Genomic DNA, 21837 nt, shown 5'->3' with positions numbered 1-21837 from the left:
GCTCGGTACAGCGCGGCTTGGCTCGGCTCGGTAGGGCTTGGCTCGGCTCGGTAGAGCTTGGCTCGGTGCAGCTCGGCTCGGCTTGGTGCAGCATTGAACAGCTCGGTAGAGCTCGGCTCGGCTCGGTAGAGCTCGGCTCGGCTCGGTACAGCGCGGCTCGGCTCGGTGCAGCTCGGCTCGGCTCGGTGCAGCTCGGCTCGGCTCGGTAGAGCTCGGCTCGGTAGAGCTCGGCTCGGCTCGGTGCAGCTCGGCTCGGTAGAGCTCGGCTCGGCTCGGTGCAGCATTGAACAGCTCGGTACAGCCCGGCTCGGCTCGGTGCAGCTCGGCTCGGCTTGGTGCAGCATTGAACAGCTCGGTAGGGCTCGGCTCGGCTCGGTAGGGCTCAACTCGGCTCGGTGCAGCATTGAACAGCTCGGTGCAGCTCGGCTCGGTGCAGCTCGGCTCGGCTCGATACGGCTCGGCTCGGCTCGGTGCAGCATTGAACGGCTCGGCTTAGCTCGGCAGGGCAGGTGAGGGTGGCGGCCGGGCACGGGTCCGGTGCGGGGGTGGGTCCGCAGCAGCGAACACGCCGCCGCCCCCCGCGCTGGGGGCGCTCGGGGCGCCCCGGGGCTCTGGAGGGCGGGCAGGGCCGGGCTGGTCCCCTGCGGGCGGAGAATCCTCGCTCCGTCGGGAAGAGGCCGCGGGGGCTGAGGTGACGCCGGTTACCGCGTCCCCGGCGTTGCCATTTTGTGCCTAAATGCCTTTGTAGTGGGTTTGTCGGTTTTTTTCACTTAAAAAAAATCACCCTCCCTAAGCTCAGTAGGAATTATTCAGCTAACGTAGAGGTCAGCCGGCGTTATTTTCCTCTCCGTCCCACCGTGAAGTGACAAAGCATCTTTGTCCATTGCAGGTGATGTTCGGTCTCTCTCCAGGCATCTCCTCTGTCCTTTTCAGTAAAAGAGGTATTTGAAAGTATATCTCAATTTTATCCTATTGTTTTTGCCTTAGGGGAGGTGGCTAATGTTAGAAGAGAATGAGAAAAAAAATTACAAAGAGAGGTATAAAAGTGGGAGAATCCTTCAGTCTGTTTTTATTTTCTCATTTGTTAAATGAGTTTATTTACTTTTCCCCAAATGTGTTCTATTGTTTAGCACTTTAAATCGGAGACAATCATAAGATAACATCTTTATCATAGAATCACAGAATCACCAGGTTGGAAAAGACCCCCCGGATCATCAAGTCCAAACTTGATTCCTATCAATCACTAACCCATGTCCCTCAGCACCTCATCCACCCGTCCCTTAAACACCTCCAGAGAAGGTGACTCAACCACCTCCCTGGGCAGCCTGTGCCAGTGCCCAGTGACCCTTTCTGTGAAAATTTTTTTCCTGACGTCCAGCCTGAACCTCCCCTGGTGGAGCTTGAGGCCATTCCCTCTCATCCTGTCCCCTGTCACTTTATCCTGAAGTTCAGTGTGTTTCAAAGGAAACTGTGTATCCTCCTTCTAAATGTAGGGAATGGAGAAGTTAACAGTGTGTCCTGATTCATTCAGCAAAGGCTGAAGAGGCAGGAGTGGAATTCTGCAGGACGCCTTGGGCTGGTGAGGCAACCCTTAAGCAAAGTTCCCTTCCAGGTGGGCTAATGTTTGCAGAGCACTTTAATATTTTAAAGCACAGTATTCCTTTCCAGAGGCAAAATCTGAAGCCCTGTGGATGAGACTGCAAGACTTATTTTTTCCTCCCTTTAAATTATCTTCTACGGTCTGGAGATTCCACAGATCCCCATTAAATGTCTGTGGCTGCCCTACATATCTCAGGCAGGCTGTATAAGAGTGATCATTAATTAATCCCAGGGAGAAGCACTCATCTGTGCTAGTGAACTAGATCTTCATATTCCAACCTGCCAGCCATCCTGACTGAGCTGTGGGACACCAAGGAAAACCCAGTGGGCCTCTGCTCACATGACTTGCTTGATTTCAGTGTTCTTTGTGCTACAAAAAGCACTATCAAATGATTTTTCTTCACCGTCAGGATAAATTCCTTGTTTTCTAGAATTTCTCAATAGCTGTAGAAGCGCTATCAATAAGGGGTTGAACACATGAATTAAGGTGCTGTGAGTGATGGGTGAGAGGAGAAAGAGGAAAGGCATAAAGAGGAGAGTAAGGAGGTGAAAAAAGGAGATTTCCACTCCTTGGCATTCAGTGGAGGGGTAGACCCTTCTGGTCCAAAATCTATCCACGAAGAACGGAGCTGACATAACCAACACTCACAGATGTTTTCACCAAGGCAGTGGGTTTTCTTCACTGTTCTGTGGGTTGCCTTTGAACCAAGGGTTCAAAATGTACCTTTGTGTGAATTGATTTTACTCCAGTGGTTGAAATTCAAAATTATTTAGGCTGAAAAGAAGAAAATCTTATTAACTGAAATAAATTTTAATCTTCTTCTACTCTTGCACTTTCTTATTCGCAAAGGAATGTTAATTTTCTTTTATTGGTAGCATTAAAATATGTTGGTCTGTCACTACATGCAGCCATAGTGGTAAATTCAGTAAGCAGAAGGCTCTTCTTACATATTTATTTTATTCTATAACTTTAATGTTCATATTCTCAATTTTCATGCATTAGGAAAAGTGTCTGCTTAGATACTGAAAAAATAAATTAAAAATCAGCTACTTGTCAGCTTGCATTTGAAAGAAAATAAATCTGCATTTAAAGCCTTGGAGTCTTGTTTTCATTTTTTTAAGGTAAAAATCATCTGAATTTTTTTTTTCTTGGTATATCTATCAACCATTCAAACCCCAAAATTATACATTTAGGAAAAAGAATTCATCAGTAGTTTTTTTCCAGTTGTCGGATCTTTCAGAGCTGTGGCATTAGCACGTCATTCTTCAGCATCTACTTTTTTATTTATAGTTTGAAGAAAAAAAAACAGCTTTCCTGTTTTTACAGCTCCCAGATTGTGTCTTGGCTTTGAATGAACTAGTTCAGTTTGTTGAGATGAATAGGAAACTGCATTTTCAGAAAAGGCTACTTTTGTCAAAGCTGATTTTGTGCTTTGTCAGCCTATGGCTCAGCTATTCAGCTGATGACATCTGCCAGTCCAGTACGCTGCCATTCTTTAAAAATCCTGGCAGTGACACATACTGCCTTAATAATTCCTTATAGCCTGCTCTGCTTCAGGGGGTCTGTGCCCTCCCATAGCTCGTAATCCGTGTTGGCAAGGGGGAATGACTCAGAGTTGTTAAATACCAACCTGATGCAAGAAAACAGATGGCTCCAAACAGGCGGCAAGGCTCCATGGGACCCCAAACCTGGGAGAGGTGTCCCTGGGGCCATCAGTCTCACAAGGAGGTAAGAGCAGATTTAATTAAAAGCATCTCAGTACCAGAAATTAAACTTTAAAGGTGACAGATCTTTTGTGACAGAGGTTTTCCTGCTAGTTAGCCTTCAGAAAAGATCAGGCTTGCACTCCAGCTGCTTCTGCTTTCCCAGAACCACGCTCTCATAGAGTGAGAGTTCATATATTTCATGCAACAACAATCACTTCTTCCCGCTGCCCTGTACCTATTACAAGAAATGCCGTGATGGAGCTAAAGCCAAATGAAAAGCAGTGAATTTCTCTTTCCTCACCTCTCTAGACCTTTCTGCAGGGTTATGCAAAGGCCTCTTTGGAAATTGTGGCTACTTTCACCTTCTGCCTGTGTGTTCGCTCCTGTGGCTATTTCTCCTTTCATCATTTCTCACTGGCAAGTGAAACCCTCTTTGTTTCATGTCTTCTGGTTTCCATGCCAGCAGCTCCTGGTCAGCCCCCACTGATGGTCAGGCTCTCTGGTCAGTTCACCTCTTTAGGGACTTTCCCCCTGGAAAGGAATTTGACTATCAGTGGTATCGCAGGGGATTTCAGTCTAATTAGGAGTTAATCAAGATTTTAAAACCTTTCATTATTATCCCTAGGAATTTCATTCCAATGTTTAAAAAAAGAAAAATAATGCAGCAAATACCAAGACAGAAACCTCCTCAAAGTAGAGTTTGTAGTAGTGCAAGATGTAGAATATCAGCATCAAACAGTTTGGAACTGGGATGTAGCCAGCTTTTCTAAATAAACACGCACCCTGCTAATACAATAGTAATGATACTGAAGCATTCACTTGTCTGCAATTGAAAGCGCTGCATTTTTAATACCCTGGCATCATGGATCTGCATCTGCACTTGTATCCAGTTGTATCCAGTTGAGGGTCCCCTGAGCCAACTAATTCCTGCTGCAGGAGATACTGTCTAAATATCTTAGATTATTTTTACTGTGTAATGCATCCTAAATCACTCCCAGGGGAACCTTCCAGTTCTCTGTCTGGCTTTTGAGCAACTCCTGGGCTGTAGCTGGGTGTAACTCAGAGAAAGTTCTGCTGTGAAGCCCCCAAGTATCTTGCCCAGATAATAACTGCAGGATGTAGTTTGGTGATGCTGTTTTTCAGGGAATCCTTTACAGACTGGATTTACAGTTGACTATGTTTTCCATTGGGCTGCATGGCTGCAACTTCTTGCTGTCTGGTTGCAGGTGGTTCTGTGTGGTTTCGACTCATTTTGTCTGAGTAAATCATTGGCTGCTTGGTCTTGCCAGCACAGAGTAGGGCAGGGAAGGAGAGGAGGCTGAAACGGTCAGGAATCTTTTGAGTAGGAAGGGAAGGAAAAAGCACCTGTGCTAACACAGGTCCTAGGTTTTAGTTGTTGTAAAGGTCAGGAAAGAGTCCAGCATCCATTGAAACATCCTGGCCTAAGCACTGCATGATTTCATAAGCAAAGGAAACTGAGGTCTTGCAGTCCCTGCCAGCCAGGTCTCTAGCTAGCTAGGACTGTACTGTTCTTGGGTTAGCATGAGTGCTTCACACCCACCACCAGTGCTTCATGGATATCTGTAGTCTGCAGGCATAGCAATTCCCGTTGTTTCTTACTTGCATACGTGTGTGGGCATACACTGTGTAAAACATGGTTTCTCTGCACTCTGGAAACGGAGGTGAGGGGCTCAAAACTGCTTTCATGTACTACATGCTTGTTCTACTGTTACTTTTTTCTAGGCATCTGCTTGGATGCTTAGAGGAAGCACACCACCAGTTTGATGTGTGGACTAAGCTCCTAGTGCATCTTGCAATCCTGTTTAATATAAAGGCTTCAAACTGAAGATGGATCAGGTATTATAGCAATAAAAACAGATGCTACACCTGATCCCAGACTACGGGCACTGCTTTGGAAGCAGGGTGCTGGGTTTGAGTTGGTGGGACCTGCTTGGTTCAGCTGTTCCTACGGTAACTTCTAAGCCAGCAGTGACCTCATGGAGGGGTAGGAATTAACAATGGGCATGGCACCTGCTGTTTGAAGATGCAGTATGGTCTGCCTTGGCAATTGCAGATGTGAGAGGTAGAGCAGGAGAACAGAGCGTTTTTCCACTTCATCATTGAGATTTTTTTCCCTCACAAGATTTTGGGAAATCTGTTAAGTTTATTCAAGATTCTTATGTAAAGCACTTAAATTGCTTTGAAGATTTCAAACCAGCCTCCATTTCCAAGACATTCTCTATTTAAAACCTTGGTTCTCTTTAAAGACTAGTGCATGTGCTATTCATTGACTTTTTTCGCATAGTATAATAAACATAAAGAAGCAGATCTCATCCCTGTGGAGGCAGTGGGAAACTTTGAGTCCTTTGTCTCAATTTTTCTTTCTCCTAGCAGTCTGAACAAAAAAGTGGAAACAAAACAGAGAGACAGCACTTCAGGCTTTCACTCTAAAATAAAGCTGGAGTAGTACAGTTTGGGGATTTTGAAAAACTTGGTATGCAAGAAAATCAATTAGGTATTTCATTTAATGTAAAATAAAAATGCACAGCTATTCTTGTATGCTGTTTTCCAGCTTTCAGTAGCACTGATCTACACAGCAGTGTCTGTAACATTTGAAAAAGTTATGAAACAGCAGAGGAAAATATAGAGAACTGATTCATAAAACAGATACTTTGTAAAATGTCCTTGACTTAAAAAAAAAAATTCTTAGAAAATGTCATCCAGAAATAATTTAGTGATACTACGGAATGCGTCTCTTCACTACTTTTTTGTTGTTGTTGTTTTGGCTCTATCAGTAGAATACTGTCAGCAGGCATTTGGATGTCATGGAAGGACGGGAGGGAGAGCAAGGGGCCTGAGCCAGCCAGCATGGCCCCAGGAGACAGCAAGCTCTTAATCCACACCTAAGCAAGTCTCGTCTTGCTGCAGCTGCAGCTGCAGTGGTGGTCAGCCTGTGCCGGCCAACGCAAGCCTGGCTCATGGTGCCAAAGAATTGGTTCAGAAGCTGCTCAGCAGCATAAGCGTAGGGCAGCGCTGGCAATAATGCCACCTGCCAACAGGCAGGAGCCTTGTGGCAGTCGGAAGGACTGGCCAAAGTTGGGTCTGTTAGTGCCTGCCTGCAGAAATAGTGTCACTTGCTCACTCTTCCTTTCACTCTAACTTGAGCTTTTAGCACCCTCTGCTCCTGGGGGAAGGCTTGGGGCGGGCTCCGTTAGCAAACACCCATGCAGGTTTTGGTGGCGTGAGTCATCTTACTGTGTTATTCCCTCTGCTGTTGTGCTCAGTGCTATCTTCTGCCTTTGGCAGCCCAGCTTGAGGTCTGCTCTGGTCTTCTTGGATGCACACTCAGAGCGTGGTCATTTTTCTTGTCTCTCTCTTCAAGAATTCAAAGTGTTTTGAAGTTTGTGGATTAGGCAGGGAGGGAAAGACAGATGTGATCTATGGGCTTGGATGTTTGCTTTCTCCTACCTTGTTGGGATGATATAGGAGGATGTTTCTGTTTGTGCCTCTTGGTATCATTATACAGTCACCTAAAGCAGCCTTGAGCCTTCCTTAGATGTTCTTTCCTGTAGGTGTAGCTGCATGGTGAACCTAATGAAGGAATCTGTCTGGCTGAAAATAACATTTTATTTTCTTTTAAAATGCAACAGGTTTATTTTCAGTGGGATAAATCCCCTTGTCAAGCTCACCTCAAGCTGTGCAGACTCTCATATGGATAGGAAGGGGCTGTTCTTGCCTTGCCTATTGACATGCCATTCATCACAGCCTCGAGTATTGGCTAGATGGAAGTAACTGTGTCATCTAGTTTGAGCTATTTTACTGTGAAATGGGTACAGACATTGTCCTCTGTTTCAGCAGGGCATGGTGAAGACGCGTATGTGAAAGATCACATGGACTCATTCAGGTGTTTTAAACAGATCCAAAGCTGTTAAGGGAGTCCTGCTGTTTGCCCTCTTCTGGCACAAGGCCTGAACTAAGTGTGCTTTCTTATTTAGGTCTTGCCACATGTTTTTATAGGGTCTGGGGCTGTATCTCCTGCGTTAGACCAGTGTGTTTTGTCATAACATGATTGACTGTTAACAGACAGATCTGCCCTGAACAGCTGGATGCACATGATACGATCTATTTTCCACGTGTATCATCTGCCACAAGATAACCCCTTTAAAATACTAGGGATGGGAAATAATCCTTTGATAACGTGCATTCTCAGAAATGCACACGTGTACATGCCCAAAGCCAGATGCGAGGTTAGGTGGAGAAGGGATTGGGGATGGAGAGACTGGAGTGAAAGGAGCACGCGAAAAAGGATCTGTGGGTGGGAAGCTCACTCTCAAGGTAGGTCTCTGGGGTAAATTTCCCCTCATCTCTACCCCATCCTAGGTAACTCGCAGTGCTTCTAAAGCACAAATTGTTTTTTGTGTTTGCAGATAAGCCCTGCATGATGTGAGTGAAGACACTGTGCCAGTTCTTATGTCTTGTACATTTTCTGTGACTATAAAAATAAAAATGGATGTTCCTTGCTGCTTACTGTCTACATTTTCTCCTCCCATGTCTGCTCTGAGCAGTCATAAAAAGGTTACTTGTGCTGTAGCAAGAATTTAAAATCAAGGATTTTATTAGCTTGCGGAAAGGCTCTTCCTTCCTGTCTGCATTCAGACTAGATAATTTCTCTTCTGTTACAAACAGGATCAAGCCCTGAAAACCAAAGGAAAAAACTTCCTTTGACCTAAATGGTGGAGGGCCAAGGTTTTAGGCTCCTATTTTGTATGTCGAAGACTAATACTGTCATGGGAAGTGCAAGCAGTAGTAGCTTTCCTGCATGGTAACAGAGGACTGTGCTTCTAAAAATTCCTCTATAGAGTGTTTTTGCAGAGCTGTCTCCCCAGGGTTCTCCATCTGTTTTCACAAAGAGATTAATAACAAAGCGTTTGGCTAATAAACTGCTCCCTGCTATCTCTGAAATTTGACCATTTCTTTTCCTTCTGTCCCATGGACAGCTATTAGATTCCTGTCTTCCCCTGTGCTCCCACATGGGAGGCATCACTAATATTAGATGCATGGTAGTTGTCATGCTTCAGCTCCACAGTGAAGCTTTCAAGGGGCAAAGACCTCGGTGTATGGCCAAAGGAGCTGGTGCTGTGTACGGTTGTGTAGTGCTGAGGGACAGCCTTGTTCTTACAGGACATAAAGAAAAAGAAGATAGAAAAAATAAGTTTTGTGTACACCAGGTGATTTCTGTGAGAACCCAATTTTTGTTTACAACTATGGAGAAAATATTCCCAGGAAAAATGGGACTATGGCATGAACCTGTTTGATTTATCAGCATTCCTGCAGGATGTGGGGCTGATAGTGCTGTTTTGAAGTGCTGTGTTCAAAAGGTCTGGACCAGGTGGCAGAGGTTAACCCAGCTGCTCCACTAGCAGAAACAGATGAGAAAAGAATAAATATCTTCTGTGAAAACAGACATAAGATCAGGAGGGATCTTTGTGATCTTTCAGTCTGACTGCGCCCTAATACAAGCCGACATTAACACATCTTCTGGTCGAGTACTTGTGACCAAACTGCTGCAAAGATACCCAATCCAGATCTGGAAGTTTCCATGGATGGGACAACTCTCCACAGCCCTCAGTGATGTATGTCAACTGACACCTACCCACTTTGTTAAAACACCTACCTAACGTCTGCCCTGTATTTCTATCTTCCAGCTTTTTATCTTACTGCATCCTCTGCTGGATCAGAAGGATCTTCTTCACCAGTTTTCCATTTCTGATATAGACAGGCTGACACCAGATTTTACTTCCTTGTGCCTTAAACAGAATAATCTGAGCTACTTCACTTCCTTATCCTCAAGGCTCTGACCCAGTCACAGCAATGGCACTTCTTAGGGGCTTGCCCCTCGTTGCCCATTCCCTCGTCTCAGCTCAACAGCAAGAGAAGATGAAACTGAGCTACCACCACTTGATAACCCTATTGTTCAGATGTTTCTTGACCTGGTGGTAACTCGCAGTGCCATGGGAACATCAGACTTCATAACAAAATAATTTAGATATTATAGGCATCTTCCGGTTGTTAATCAGCATTCTGCCTACCTGGTGAGCACAAGACCTGCACACAGGTTCCCAGTATCAATCCTGTCTGTGCCAGCTTCAACAATAACATCACCTTGCTCTTCCTCACATAGTCAAGGGTCACACTGTCCTTTAAGCTTTGGCATCACACTGTGAACTGACATTAGCTTGTCATCTACTGTGTGTTTAACTAAGGACCTATCTGAATAACCTTCTAAGGGAAAAAAAGCCCAAACAAATCTACCTGTAGCTTTGGGGTTTTTTAAATGTCACTTTTCAAGGCAGTAGGGACTGTGCATGGAACTACAGCCAGGAGCTTCAGGAATCTAATCCCAAATCAGTTTCCGTGTCTCCAGACTTGTAGTAGATGTAAAAAAAGCAGCAATGCTTTTGGCTTCTCTGTGACTCCAAGCCTGCTTTCTTTTCACCACCTCTGGGAGAGAATCTCGCTGTTGTCTCAGGATCTCATTAGGCTCAATCAGGTGAGTTTAGAATTTCATAGAGGCGTTGATCCTCAGAGAAAAATGTTACAGCTTATTGTACATCCTGGATGAAACAAGGAGTTTTATTCCATAAAATAAATTTGTTCCATTTTCCCATAAAGGCATTTTTAAAAAACACTGAGTGAAAGCTTATGTGAGTTCCACTGGATTTGAAGGGATCTCGGAGACCTGCCAATGCTAACACGTTAAGAGCCAGAGCCCGCTGTCTTTGAAGTCAGCGGATGGTTTGCTTTGGAGTTAAAAGGGGAAGTGGAAAGCTAAGCATTAGATTTCACTGTGAAGATTCTTCCATATCCTATTCCTCTTTTATATTACGGCAGGTGGAAAAACGCCTATCTGCGTGCTGCTTCCAAACCGATGTAAAGGCCATTGTTTCTCAGGCAGATGAGGTACCAGAATGGTGTTGAGGAATCGCTTCTCGTTAGCTCATTTATAGATTTTGGTGTGGGGAGAGGAAGGGGATGAAGATGATGAGGTGCTTTTCCCAGACACCCAAAGCTCTGTAGGAAAAATTCCCCTCTTGTTTTTGCTCATTCTCTGTTGAGGTTGGACTTTAGTATGGGAGGAGAATGCATAGGCAGTGATCTCAAACAACCGCTGCGCTAAACTATGCTTATTTTGTACACCAAACTAGGGTGTTCATTATCACCGCCCTTCTTCATTCTTGCTTTCACTAGTCAACAGCAGAATGTTTAAATCAATTTTCTTCTTGGTAGTTCTAAAGTACAACACTTGACACTGTAATGGAGGAAGAATATTTGCAGTTAACGTTAGTATTTGATAGAGTTGTTTTTAAGTAAGTCTGCAAATTTAGGCATTTGCAGGGTGGTGTAAACTCGTATGGCAGTCTGAACAGTCTGTTCCCAGCCATGCTGCAGAGCTAGCTGAGATATCCCTTGCCCAGTGCTCTAGAAGTAGCCCAGCTTCTGGGGTATGCCAAACCTTGATTTTTTAAAATTCCATTTAATGTGTCTTCTGATCACCAGGGAAGATTTTTTTCCTATAATCCAAAAAACAATCTAAACTGATGAGTTCTTCAAAGCCACACAGAGCCAACTGGCCACTGTCTTAGGTGTTAAAGTGATCCAATTAAAAATTGTGTGTATGTGTGTGTTTGAGTGTACGAGGCATAAATAGTTGAACTAAAGTTCTGTGAAAGATTTCAGAACAAATCAGCAAAACCTTATATCTGTGGGAAGACCAGGACCATGCTGCCAAATCTAAAAATGCTCAACTTTTTTTCTAGCATCTGTTCAAATAAAACAATTTCCCCACTATTGTGTGGGCTGTAAAGTATGATTAACTGTGTTTCTTAGTTTCCTGTTAAAAAGATGACTCAGATACTATGTAGAAGCTTAATTATTTGTCATGTGCATCCCTTTAAATATAAATGTTCATGTAAATGTTCAACAGAGCTCTTCAGAACTGTTAAAACATTATTCCGTGTATTCAGATTTGTCTCTAAATACTCCATGAATACTTGGCACAGTCAGTCTCTTCAATGTTATGAAATCTGAGAACCATTAATCTTGCATCTTCTGTGTTCATGGAGCAGGATTTGTCTGCCTCAGTGCATGTTTAATTATATGGGTTTTACTTAGGCAGCTCTCCTATGGATAACAGTGTCACTTGATATTGCTGTTAATTTTGTTTGAATGTGAGGTAAAAGACTAAGCCCTTATATTTTTGCAAAGATTTGTGAAGATTTGGGTTGTTTTCCCTGTGCAATCAGAAGACATTACCGTGGTTTCCAGTTCCCTCACCAGTGAAGTCATCTTAATAGTAGTTCTGCTTTAAATCCACTGTATGTAATGTATTCTTAAGGTTTGACAGCACTATAGAGTGCTCAATTGCTAATGTTTGAAACATCATTCATTGTGACATCATTTGATTACTCTTTGTAATATCCTTGTAATGGGCAGTAAATCAGAAGACACTCAAAATGAGAGAGGCTGGCACCAAGATAGCTGTTGTATTGCAGGATGAATGCAGTGTTCCTGCTGCAGTCATCTCTAATCTAGGCCAATCTCTTAAATCAGTCAACTTCTTTTTCATCTATGCTTTCAGTTCTTCGTTCTCATGCATGTAGGCCAAAACTATTGTCTTCCTCCGCATTGCAGAGTGATGTTAAAACCACCCAGTAAGCTGTGCTTGTTTAATTTCTTCTTCTAAATGTTAATACTCTTTACTTTTCCAGTAGCTTTGGTTTGTTATATTTAAAATTGGAACCTGAGAATCAGGATTAGGCGATATTATAAAACATGTATCCATGTAATAAAGTGGATGTTCAGGACAGTGATAAGGATCTTCAGCTGACGTTTAAACCACTAACCCTTTGCGGGAAAATTCTGGCAATTTTTTCTGCTTGGTAAGAAAAAGACACTTTTTCAGTCTTCTTTCTTGTTTTAGGCTGGGAATGGAGTGCAGAGTGCATGTCAGCAGTGGGACATCTTACCAAAGAAGCATTCATGGGACCATTGTCTAATCAATGACTTCTAAGTGCAGGAGCTGTTAGACTGGAAACAAGTGCTACAAGATGCCAAGTGAGGTGCTTGAGAGCAGCAGTGGGATGGAGGAGACTGTGCAGAAGGAGAGCAAGTCTGGAAGCCAGAGCCCTCGCCATGGCTCCATGAGAAGGGCTGTGGCAACCACTGTCACCTTTGATGGGGAAGCCACTATGGACCGGAGGAAAAAGAAGAAGAAAGAGTCCCGTCCTGAGTCCATAATAGTGTATCGGTCGGAGAATGAGAATAAGGTGGAAGAAGAACAGGCAGATGAGGAAGGAGGGGAGAGGAGCTCTGAAGAAGGCTCCAAGTTCCTGGGTCAGTCCATGGCAGATGGTATGTATTCCTGGGGACACCCACTTTTGATAAACTATTTTTGGTGCCAGCATGCACTGAGGTCAAATGGAAGTGACTGAGGGACCAACCCTCTCCAAGACTGCAGATTAAGAGAGCTTGAGTTCATACATTAAAGTGGTCTGAAATAAAAGCATTACGGCCTGATTTGAGGACATCTCCTGCAGTTCTTTGCAGAGGTTGGTTGTTGTCACATCCTTGGTTTTAAATGAAGAAAATGCTGAGTGTGGTTTAAGCCAATGATTCTGTGATCAAGCCCCTGCCCCTGCTAAAACAACTGCCTGTTAAGTGAAGGGATGGAAGTAGATGGATTTAGTGGCTCTATTTGTGACAGGGAGTTTTACTCATTATCTAGGATTTTCTGTTGCCTTCTGTTTGCATATCCTCAGCACAGCTTCCTCTTTAAGAGTGATTATTTGGCAAGGTCATCATAGGGCATCTCAGAACCACTATCACTACTGATGTCTGTCCTGAATAACTTTGCAGGGAAAAAGTGTGGGAGGCAGGTCCCGTGAATGCAGGCTGAGAGGGGCTTAAATGTGAACGCATTCTCCTGCTCCATCAGCCACAGCAGAGTGCCCCATGATGAAGAAGAACCATTCTTGTGACCTATATGTTGCCTTCCTATTTCTGTGGGCCACTTCAAAATGCTCAGACTCCTTTTAAGAGCCTCTGAGGACCTCTGAAGCTAATCAGAATTAAGACGAGGAGGAAGCATATTTTAGCCCTATAGAAGAATTTATGGCCAGTACCACTGCAGGGATCACCCTAAACCAACACCACTTGGAAGCGAAGACAGTCTGTATGTGACTTTAATACATATTCCAATGCTTTCCTGTTTGGTGCCTTTGTTTATCCCTTAAAATGTAAATATAATTATGTGAGAGTTCATAAGGATTTCTAAACTTTGAAAATTAATTTGTATTGAGATACAGTGTACATGTAAAGTAAAATGCTAGCTATTCAAGTATGACTCCATGTGTGGATGTGCTTATTCCAGAACAAGAGTCCTAGTCATATTTATCTGATTCACCCTGAGTGTCCACACTGTTCAGGAACAAATCTATAGGGGTACCAGAGAAAACCGACATACCATTTTTTTTCAGTTACTCTGTATCATCTCTTTCTCAAATACTCTACATCATTTCCCCTTCACTTATTGTCCCCAATAGAGATACTGGAGTCTTCTCCTTTGTGATTTCTGCCATCTGTAATTCCTGTGTTTTCCCTCACTAGCTCTTCTTCCATTTTCTTCTGTGATAATCTTTGTATTGCATTGCTTCTTGCATTCCATCTTTTCTTAATTTAACTATAATTCCATATTCACTGTCAAAGTGTCTTTGGGTTCTTTGGGGTCTTTCTATTTCATGAAACACTCCACATAGAAAATAAATCTAACTTAGATGAGTTTATATCTGTTCACAGGTGTCTGGAACATGCCTTTAGACAGCCGATATGTCACCTTGACTGGAACAATCACCAGGGGAAAGAAGAAGGGTCAGATGGTGGACATCCATGTCACACTAACGGATAAAGAGCTGCAGGAACTGGCTAAGTCAAAGGAACCTCCTAAAGAAGATGTATCTGAGAAGAAGAAGAAATGTGATATTGGACTGGACAGAGGACCCCACATTGTCCTCTGGACCATCATCTGCCTCCCCGTCATTTTCGTAGTGTCTTTTGTGGTTTCATTCTACTATGGAACCATTACGTGGTACAACATATTCTTGGTGTACAATGAAGAGAGGACCTTCTGGCACAAAATCACCTTTTGTCCCTTCCTGATCATCTTCTACCCAATAATAATTATGGTTTTGTCTTTCTCCCTAGGCCTGTACTCAGCTGTGGCACAGGTTGCATGGTCCTTTGGGTACTGGTGGCGTGCTGTCAGGGATATGGAGAAGGGCTTCTGTGGCTGGCTCTGCAGTAAGCTGGGTTTGGAAGATTGTTCTCCATACAGCATTGTTGAGCTGCTAGATTCTGACAATATCTCAGGTAGTCTCTCAGGAAAGAGTTCTGCACAGGGGGTTGAGACCTCAGCAGTCTGAGCTTTTGTCCTGGTTGACTATTTTGTTCATATGTGAGTGGTTTTCACCTAGAAAATTACACACTGATTTTTTTAAAAAAATATATATATATTTAAACACAAACTTAATAAATAAAATATTGGGCTGAGAGTGCTCTTTAAATGTCACAAAATGCAAGAGTGAGAGCTTTGCATGGTCTGGGTGGGGAGGCGCATGGCTCTCCAAGGATTTGTCATCTGTTTTAGCTAATTACAACTGCTGGGAATAGTGAGAAAATCCAGGACTATGAGGCTTGGACTGTTTGTGGGGTGCAGAGATACATGCCTAAAAGTCCAATTTGGTAAAGGTAGACTTTACTTTTAGGGAATGGGACACAACAGTGACCTGTCAACTCAGTGAAAAGAAACAGGATCACCTCCAGGAACTAGGAAGTCATTCAGAGGTGAAGGCTAAATTGCAAAACAAGATGTTCCTGCAGTGTTCCTAGAAAGGATCCTTTTCCAGTCCTTCCGACAAATACAGCATACCTCCTAGGTAGGCTAACTGCTTAGACACCATCACAGTCTGAAAAATAGGCCATTGCAGTAGCTGTGCCCAGTCTTTCGGTGGAAGAGGACAGTGTAGCCTCCAACAAAGGCACTTGAGCTCTACACTGACCTGAAATGCACCCATCATATGATGGAAGAGTCAGGCTTGCTCTGTAATGCGGTATGTAGGGACCTGATGGACCTGTCACCAAGCACACTCAGGTGGCTGCTGGTGCACAGATAGGACCTTAGGACACACTTGCTTAGGACACACAGTGCATAGATGCACTGCTAGGAAAGAATGAGCTTCGGGAGTCTACACAGTATGCAGTGCAAATCATTGCATTATAGGGAAAAAATTCTGGTCTGAGGAAAGTTAATCAGTTTACATGTCACTGCAATGCAGGTGTGGACCTGTGGCACCTATATGTAGAGCAGTGGAGTGGAAGGTGCTTGGGATGGGAAGGTCCCACAGAAATGGTCATTCTGTTTTCCAAGTTGCTCTAATGGAAGAGCTGCTGGACCTTCCCTTTCAAAACAGGGTATCCGTGACCCCATGTCTGTTAGTCCCAGTACAAACTGAGTTGGTGCCTCAGCTCTGGAAAAGTGCATCCCCCCCACACTTCCTGGTTAATTAGTTATTTATATGGAAGAGTAATGGATTATACATCCTCGTCCTCTTATGCCTCATTATCATAATTTGTTCCCTCCTTTTGGGACTTTGCATGACATGTTAGTGGGCTCCCAGACCAGGCTGAGGTGGCCACCATATGCTGAAGAAATTTTAACTCGTCTGTTTAAAAAAAATGACTACCAGAAAAATTCTTTTTCTGGATTGACTGTTGGGGTTTGGGCCTAAGAAGGACACAAGGAAAATGAAGGAGATATGTAATGGACTCTAATGGGGACTGACTTACATGTCTGAAACGTGATTAATTTTCTTGTGCTCTAGTTCAGCTGGTGCTGCTGGAAAGTCTGGCTCAGCCCCAACCCAGTGGAGCTCACCATTTGCATGTGTGTAGGTAGATAATTCATAATGTGCAGTCAGTCAGGCTGCACAGTCACTCATGTCTATATAGGTGTTTCACTTCCCCAGTTTTCTTGCCAGAGAGGGACCTGCTCTAGTTTTGGGATGGTAAAGAGAAGCATTCAGAAGCTGGATTTCACAGGAAGTAACGCTTCGTGTTGCATTTCAAGGATAAGGTCAAGACTACACCGACTGGCTGTCCTGGTTAGGACATCTGGGAACCTGTGATGTATAAACAAATCCATCTAATGTTGTAGGCCTGACACTGAGAAATAAGTCAAGTCTCTGCTGCTTTCTCGGTCCGTTCCCTTCTGGGAGGTCCAGCCAAAGCAGCCTTTTACTGCTGGCTTGAGGATTAACAATGTGAATAGTGTGCAAGCCAAATATCAAGAACAGGCCTGCCCCCACACTTGACTGACAAAACAGAGGTGCTCCCTGGGCGTAGGTACAGCCAGGCTATGTTTGCTGTTTCCTGATGCACAGCTTTCAGTTTTTACTAGCTTAGTCTTCAAAGGGAATGACCAACTTCCAGCAAAAAATAAACCAAAATGAAATAAACCCTAACTTGTAAGGCAGTGGCAGATGATTCAGCGGGGTTCAAAAAGGTTGACATGTGCCTGGGACTGATTCAAGCAGCGCAATGCTGTTTCAGTCAGGAGCTTGGTAAACCTCTGAATTGATAGAGAAGCTGAAGATAAGTCGTGCCAGTGCTGGCAGTCTGCTGTGACCCAGCGCAGCCACCTGGTTAATACTCCTCCATATGGAAATAACAGGCTCTCACATAGTTGGAGAGTGGGAAGAAGTGATGCTTATCAAACGTTAATGGAAAGGAAGGTCCACTGGCAAATGTTCTCACGTTTTGCCTAGAGGGACACTGCTGGTGTGAAGAGAGTGGATTGTGTATCTTGGCCTCAAAATGGAGCAAACAAGTGGGTTTGGGAGACGGATGGCTGGCAAGTGTGCATTGCTGCAGAGCGAGAAAACCCAATTCAGCTGTCACTGCCAAAGAGCAGCTGTTCAAGCCTAGACGAAAGGCTGGGGTCAGTAGCACAAAGAGCTTTCAGCTTACAGAGGGCTTGAATGATAAATACCAGCTCATTACAGAATACGGCCATGTGAAATGTCTGCTGAGATGCAGGATTTGCTTTCAGGATGGCAAACAGCCTGCCAGAGTGGAGACAAAACTAAATCTGTGCCTCTTACTGCTATGTAGACACAAAGGAGTGTCAGAGAAGTCGTACTACCCTCTCTGCCATGGCAGCTATGCGTCTTGGTTTGGAGGCCACCTTTTGGGGGACATACTGGGACAATCCGTTGTGTGTTTTCTACTTCTTTACACTTAACCAAGTTTGCTTCTGCTTCTGCCAGAGTCAGGGTGTTCTGCCCTTGATTTTGGTGGGGGTAGTTTAAGCTTGGGATTAGTTCTGGTGCTATTTTTAAAAGTTTTATTCATAGGTTTTATTTCTCAAAACAGCTCTGGATAGCTTTCGCTCTTGCCCATTTTACCCCAGAGCGGTTTGCTTGCTGCAAAATATATAATTGTAATCACTTGTTGTAACAGAAAAAAAGCACAAGTTTTGTCTTCCTCTACCCTTGCTTTCAGAAACTCACGAGTAATTTTTGTTTATGTGCCACTGTCAAACTGCAGGGAATTCCAGATATTCTAATTGTTAAGTATGTTTCTGGCGGCTCTTGCCTGGATGGTTTTTTTAAGTAAAGATAATGTATGTTTGCTGATTGTTATATTTAATTGCATTCCCTCTTCCCATTCTTGCTGGCCTGAGTGGAGAATAAAGATGTATGTGGCTTTAGAGGAGTGTTGTTCTCATGCTTCTACTTGACTTCATGTTAAAAACAGTGCTGTGGAATGGACACAGTCATATGGCTAATAATTCATAGAATCATAGAATCGCCAGTTTGGAAAAGACCCACTGGATCATCAAGTCCAACCGTTCCTATCAAACACTAAACCATGCCCCTTAGCACCTCGTCCACCTGTGCCTTAAACACCTCCAGGGAAGGTGAATCAACCACCTCCCTGGGCAGCCTCTGCCAGTGCCCAATGACCCTTTCTGTGAAAAATTTTTTCCTAATGTCCAGCCTAAATCTCCCCTGGCGGAGCTTGAGGCCATTCCCTTTTGTCTTGTCCCCTGTTGCTTGGGAGAAGAGGCCAGCTCCCTCCTCTCTACAACCTCCTTTCAAGTAGTTGTAGAGAGCAATGAGGTCTCCCCTCAGCCTCCTCTTCTCCAGGCTAAACAACCCCAGCTCTCTCAGCAGCTCCTCATAAGGCTTGTTCTCCAGCCCCTTCACCAGTTTCGTTGCTCTTCTCTGGACTCGTTCCAGAGCCTCAACATCCTTCTTGTGGTGAGGGGCCCAGAACTGAACACAGGATTCAAGGAGCGGTCTCACCAGTGCCGAGTACAGAGGGAGAATAACCTCCCTGGACCTGCTGGTCACGCTGTTTCTGATACAAGCCAAGATGCCATTGGCCTTCTTGGCCACCTGGGCACACTGCTGGCTCACGTTCAACCAACTGCCAACCAACACCCCCAGGTCTTTCTCCTCCAGGCAGCCTTCTAGACAGACTTCTCCTAGTCTGTAGCTCTGCACAGGGTTGTTGTGCCCCAAGTGCAGGACCTGGCATTTGGCCTTGTTAAACCTCATGCCATTGGACTCTGCCCAGCGGTCCAGCCTGTTCAGATCCCTTTGCAGAGCCTCCCTACCCTCCAGCAGATCCACCCTTCCACCCAGCTTAGTGTCATCCACAAACTTGCTAAGGGTGCACTCAATGCCTCCAGCCAGGTCATTGATGAAGACATTGAACAGGGCTGGACCCAGCACTGAGCCCTGGGGAACCCCACTTGTCACTGGCCTCCAGCTGGATTTAACACCATTTACCACCACTCTCTGGGCCCGGCCATCCAACCAGTTTTCCACCCAGGAGAGCGTGCGCCTGTCCAGGCCAGAGGCTGACAGTATTTTGATTACAAGCCATTATCTTTGAAGACCCAAGTTGATGTGAAATGGGTCTCAGTTTTACCTCTTGTTAACCTGTGCCTACCCAGAACTGTCATGTGTCTGGGCTCTGGGTTCTTCTTTGTTTTTACTTCATAGTGCAGAAATGATGACTTTTTGATTTAATTTCACTCGTTGGGTATCTGTTTGGCTTTAGAAGGGTCATCATGTTTGCTCGTCTTAATTACCAAAGCATCATTTCCAACAGGCAGCTGCTTAATGAAGAGGGAGGGCTTTTGGTTGTATGTTTGATTACAGGATAAATTGCCGTGGGGTTAAAAAAAACCTCATAAGCATCTTTTCACATAAATGGTGAAATGTGGCTGAATTTGAACAGGCAGCCCACAAAAACGAGGCTTGGGGGGCTCTCATGGGTCCCCTCTGGTCACCTGGTTCCTTTAAATTTTAGTCTCCCTAATTTCTTGTCATTTCACAGTAGCTGCATTCTGTCAGAAAGCATTAAAATAAAGAGAACACTTGAGGCAGGCCAACAGTGCATTTGTCCATGTGTTAAAAAGATGCCCTTGCATTAAACCATAAAACCGTCCCACAAAAAACAGAGCAGCTAAAATCTGTTGTGCTTTGCATCCATTGAAGTTAGGTAGGCCATGGGTGAATGTGACCTGGAGCCCTCTAATTTACAAAGTTTCTGTGCAGATGTGATCTTTCTGTCTCAGGGTTCCTTTTTCCAACTATTTCTTTATGCTGAAAATTTAACTTCACAAGATCAAAAAGGATAACTAGTGAATTTGATAGTACCTTCTGCCTGGCAAATAGCGTAAAACCCCACCTCTCAGGCAACGTATTCCCTCAGGGCTTGGTTTATTGCAAGCTCCTCCATCAGTAACATATATCAAGACTGATATATTTCAAGGTGCCTACGACTATCTTCACATATACACCAAATTCTTTCTGCCCCTACAGTGATAAGGTAAGTGAATCAATTATTTCTACCATAAAATAACAGCAATTTGACTCATTGTGATAAAACACAAATGTAGCTTAATTTATTCTAGCCTGGTTATCTGAATCACCTGCAGTTGTGATCATAACAACCTCAAATACCATTAGTAAACTGAATAGCTTTCACAATGTCTATGCTGGGCATAAATCCAACAGCTCCTTGGACAGTTGGCCTAAACAGACCCTGCCATTTATTCAGTCTTTCTTTCTAAATTACATTGCTTGTTCTAAACTATGGAAATGTCAGCTTCTAATGTCTTTTGCTGTGATATCTTCAAATTTATTTATAGCAAGCCTCCCTTACAATTACAGGCAATTACTAGAATATCCTTCTATCATAAGGGAGACTTTCGTGAACGTTTTAACCATGCAGAAGTTGCACACAGAATTAAGAAATACAATCAATTTTAACTTTCATTTATTCAAATGACCTCTCCTGTGACTTCAGAAATGAGCAAAAACGATCCCTTGTATCTGCACGTCATAAAAAAAAAATAAGTAAAATATTTAATACAGTAAGCAGTATCATTCCAGGGCACATGTGGTGTTATTGCCAAATGACATGTCAGTTTTCACCAAATATGTGTTGGTAGAGCTACCTTTAGTGACTCAAACCTGAGGTGACTCCTCTGCAATGCAATTACACGCCACTGAGGTGGTGAACTCTAATATTGAAACAGGCTCAAAAGCAAGAGTTTCATGTGGTGGTGGTGGTGCCACAATTACAGCAAGATTACTCTGAGCCTCCTATTCCACCCTGAAATCAAGTTTCTTCATGGCTACATTTGCCATTTGTTTCAACATAAATTTATAAAAATTCTAATGCCTGCCTTGTCTAGTACAAAAAACCTGCAGAAATCAGCAGCTGTGATCTTGATAACTCCCTTCCCTCCAAGGAATTCCTGCAAAAAATAACTGTCAGAGAAAACATGAAATTATTCTTCCCCTGCCTGTCACATATCTGCTGGTGTCATGGGTTAGCAACAAATTACACAAATAAAACCAAACGTAATCCCTTCTTCTTTCCTCTAAAATAGCAACTTCCTCCTTCACACTGCTGCTTTGTTCCCCAAAGGTGTACAAATTGGGAACTCACAGGAATTAAAAGCTTTAAAACAAGATGGCCTATCCTCCATGTTTGCAATGCTCCATTTTTAAAGTGCATTAGGGCCGATATTTCTCTAAAGATCCAAACTTCCATCCTTTTGGTCTGATTTCAATCTGCTTCCAGGTACAGGCAAACAAATAGGGATTTAAAATGAGGTCTTCTCTCCCAGCTTGGGAAGACCCTTGTTCAGCAGCTGAAAACTCTCCCTGTGCCCTCCTGCAGGCTTCTTGGGTGGATAAAGAACAAATCCCTGTGCTATGAGGATTAAACAGGACTATTAGCTACTACGTGTGTGCGCATGCATGCATACATGCATGATGCTGGTGGGGGGAGGATGAAACGGGGAGGATACTAAAGGCTTATCCTTGTGTATCCACAAAGCAAATCCTTCACACAGTGAGTTATCCTAGCTAGCTTGTCCAGAACAATCCCTCC

At 43.8% G+C, this 21837-nt stretch overlaps 1 protein-coding gene across 2 annotated transcripts; it reads left to right on the top strand.

Annotated features, from left to right (window-relative positions):
* Positions 1-490: 490 nt before the first annotated feature.
* TMEM169 (transmembrane protein 169) lies at positions 491-18204 on the top strand. 2 transcript variants are annotated; one of them, XM_069861354.1, is made up of 3 exons: positions 491-509; positions 12287-12717; positions 14161-18204. In XM_069861354.1, exons 2-3 carry the CDS (start codon positions 12414-12416, stop codon positions 14781-14783), a joined length of 927 nt encoding a protein of 308 aa, XP_069717455.1. In that variant the 5' UTR covers positions 491-509; positions 12287-12413; the 3' UTR covers positions 14784-18204. The 2 variants fall into 2 exon arrangements, with proteins under 2 accessions (XP_069717455.1, XP_069717453.1); XM_069861352.1 differs by lacking the exon at positions 491-509 and adding an exon at positions 4890-5163.
* The last annotated feature ends 3633 nt before the right edge of the window (positions 18205-21837 follow it).

This window comes from Phaenicophaeus curvirostris, chromosome 7, assembly GCF_032191515.1.
Source record: "Phaenicophaeus curvirostris isolate KB17595 chromosome 7, BPBGC_Pcur_1.0, whole genome shotgun sequence".
Lineage (NCBI taxonomy): Eukaryota > Metazoa > Chordata > Aves > Cuculiformes > Cuculidae > Phaenicophaeus > Phaenicophaeus curvirostris.
This window is presented reverse-complemented; position numbering and strand designations above follow the sequence as displayed.

Bases quoted from the DNA above. Each gene is read 5' to 3' on its own strand.
- TMEM169 (XM_069861354.1), top strand. From the start codon at position 12,414: ATGCCAAGTGAGGTGCTTGAGAGCAGCAGTGGGATGGAGGAGACTGTG. The intron at 12,718-14,160 runs GTATGTATTCCT...ATCTGTTCACAG, and splicing joins GGGTCAGTCCATGGCAGATG to GTGTCTGGAACATGCCTTTA.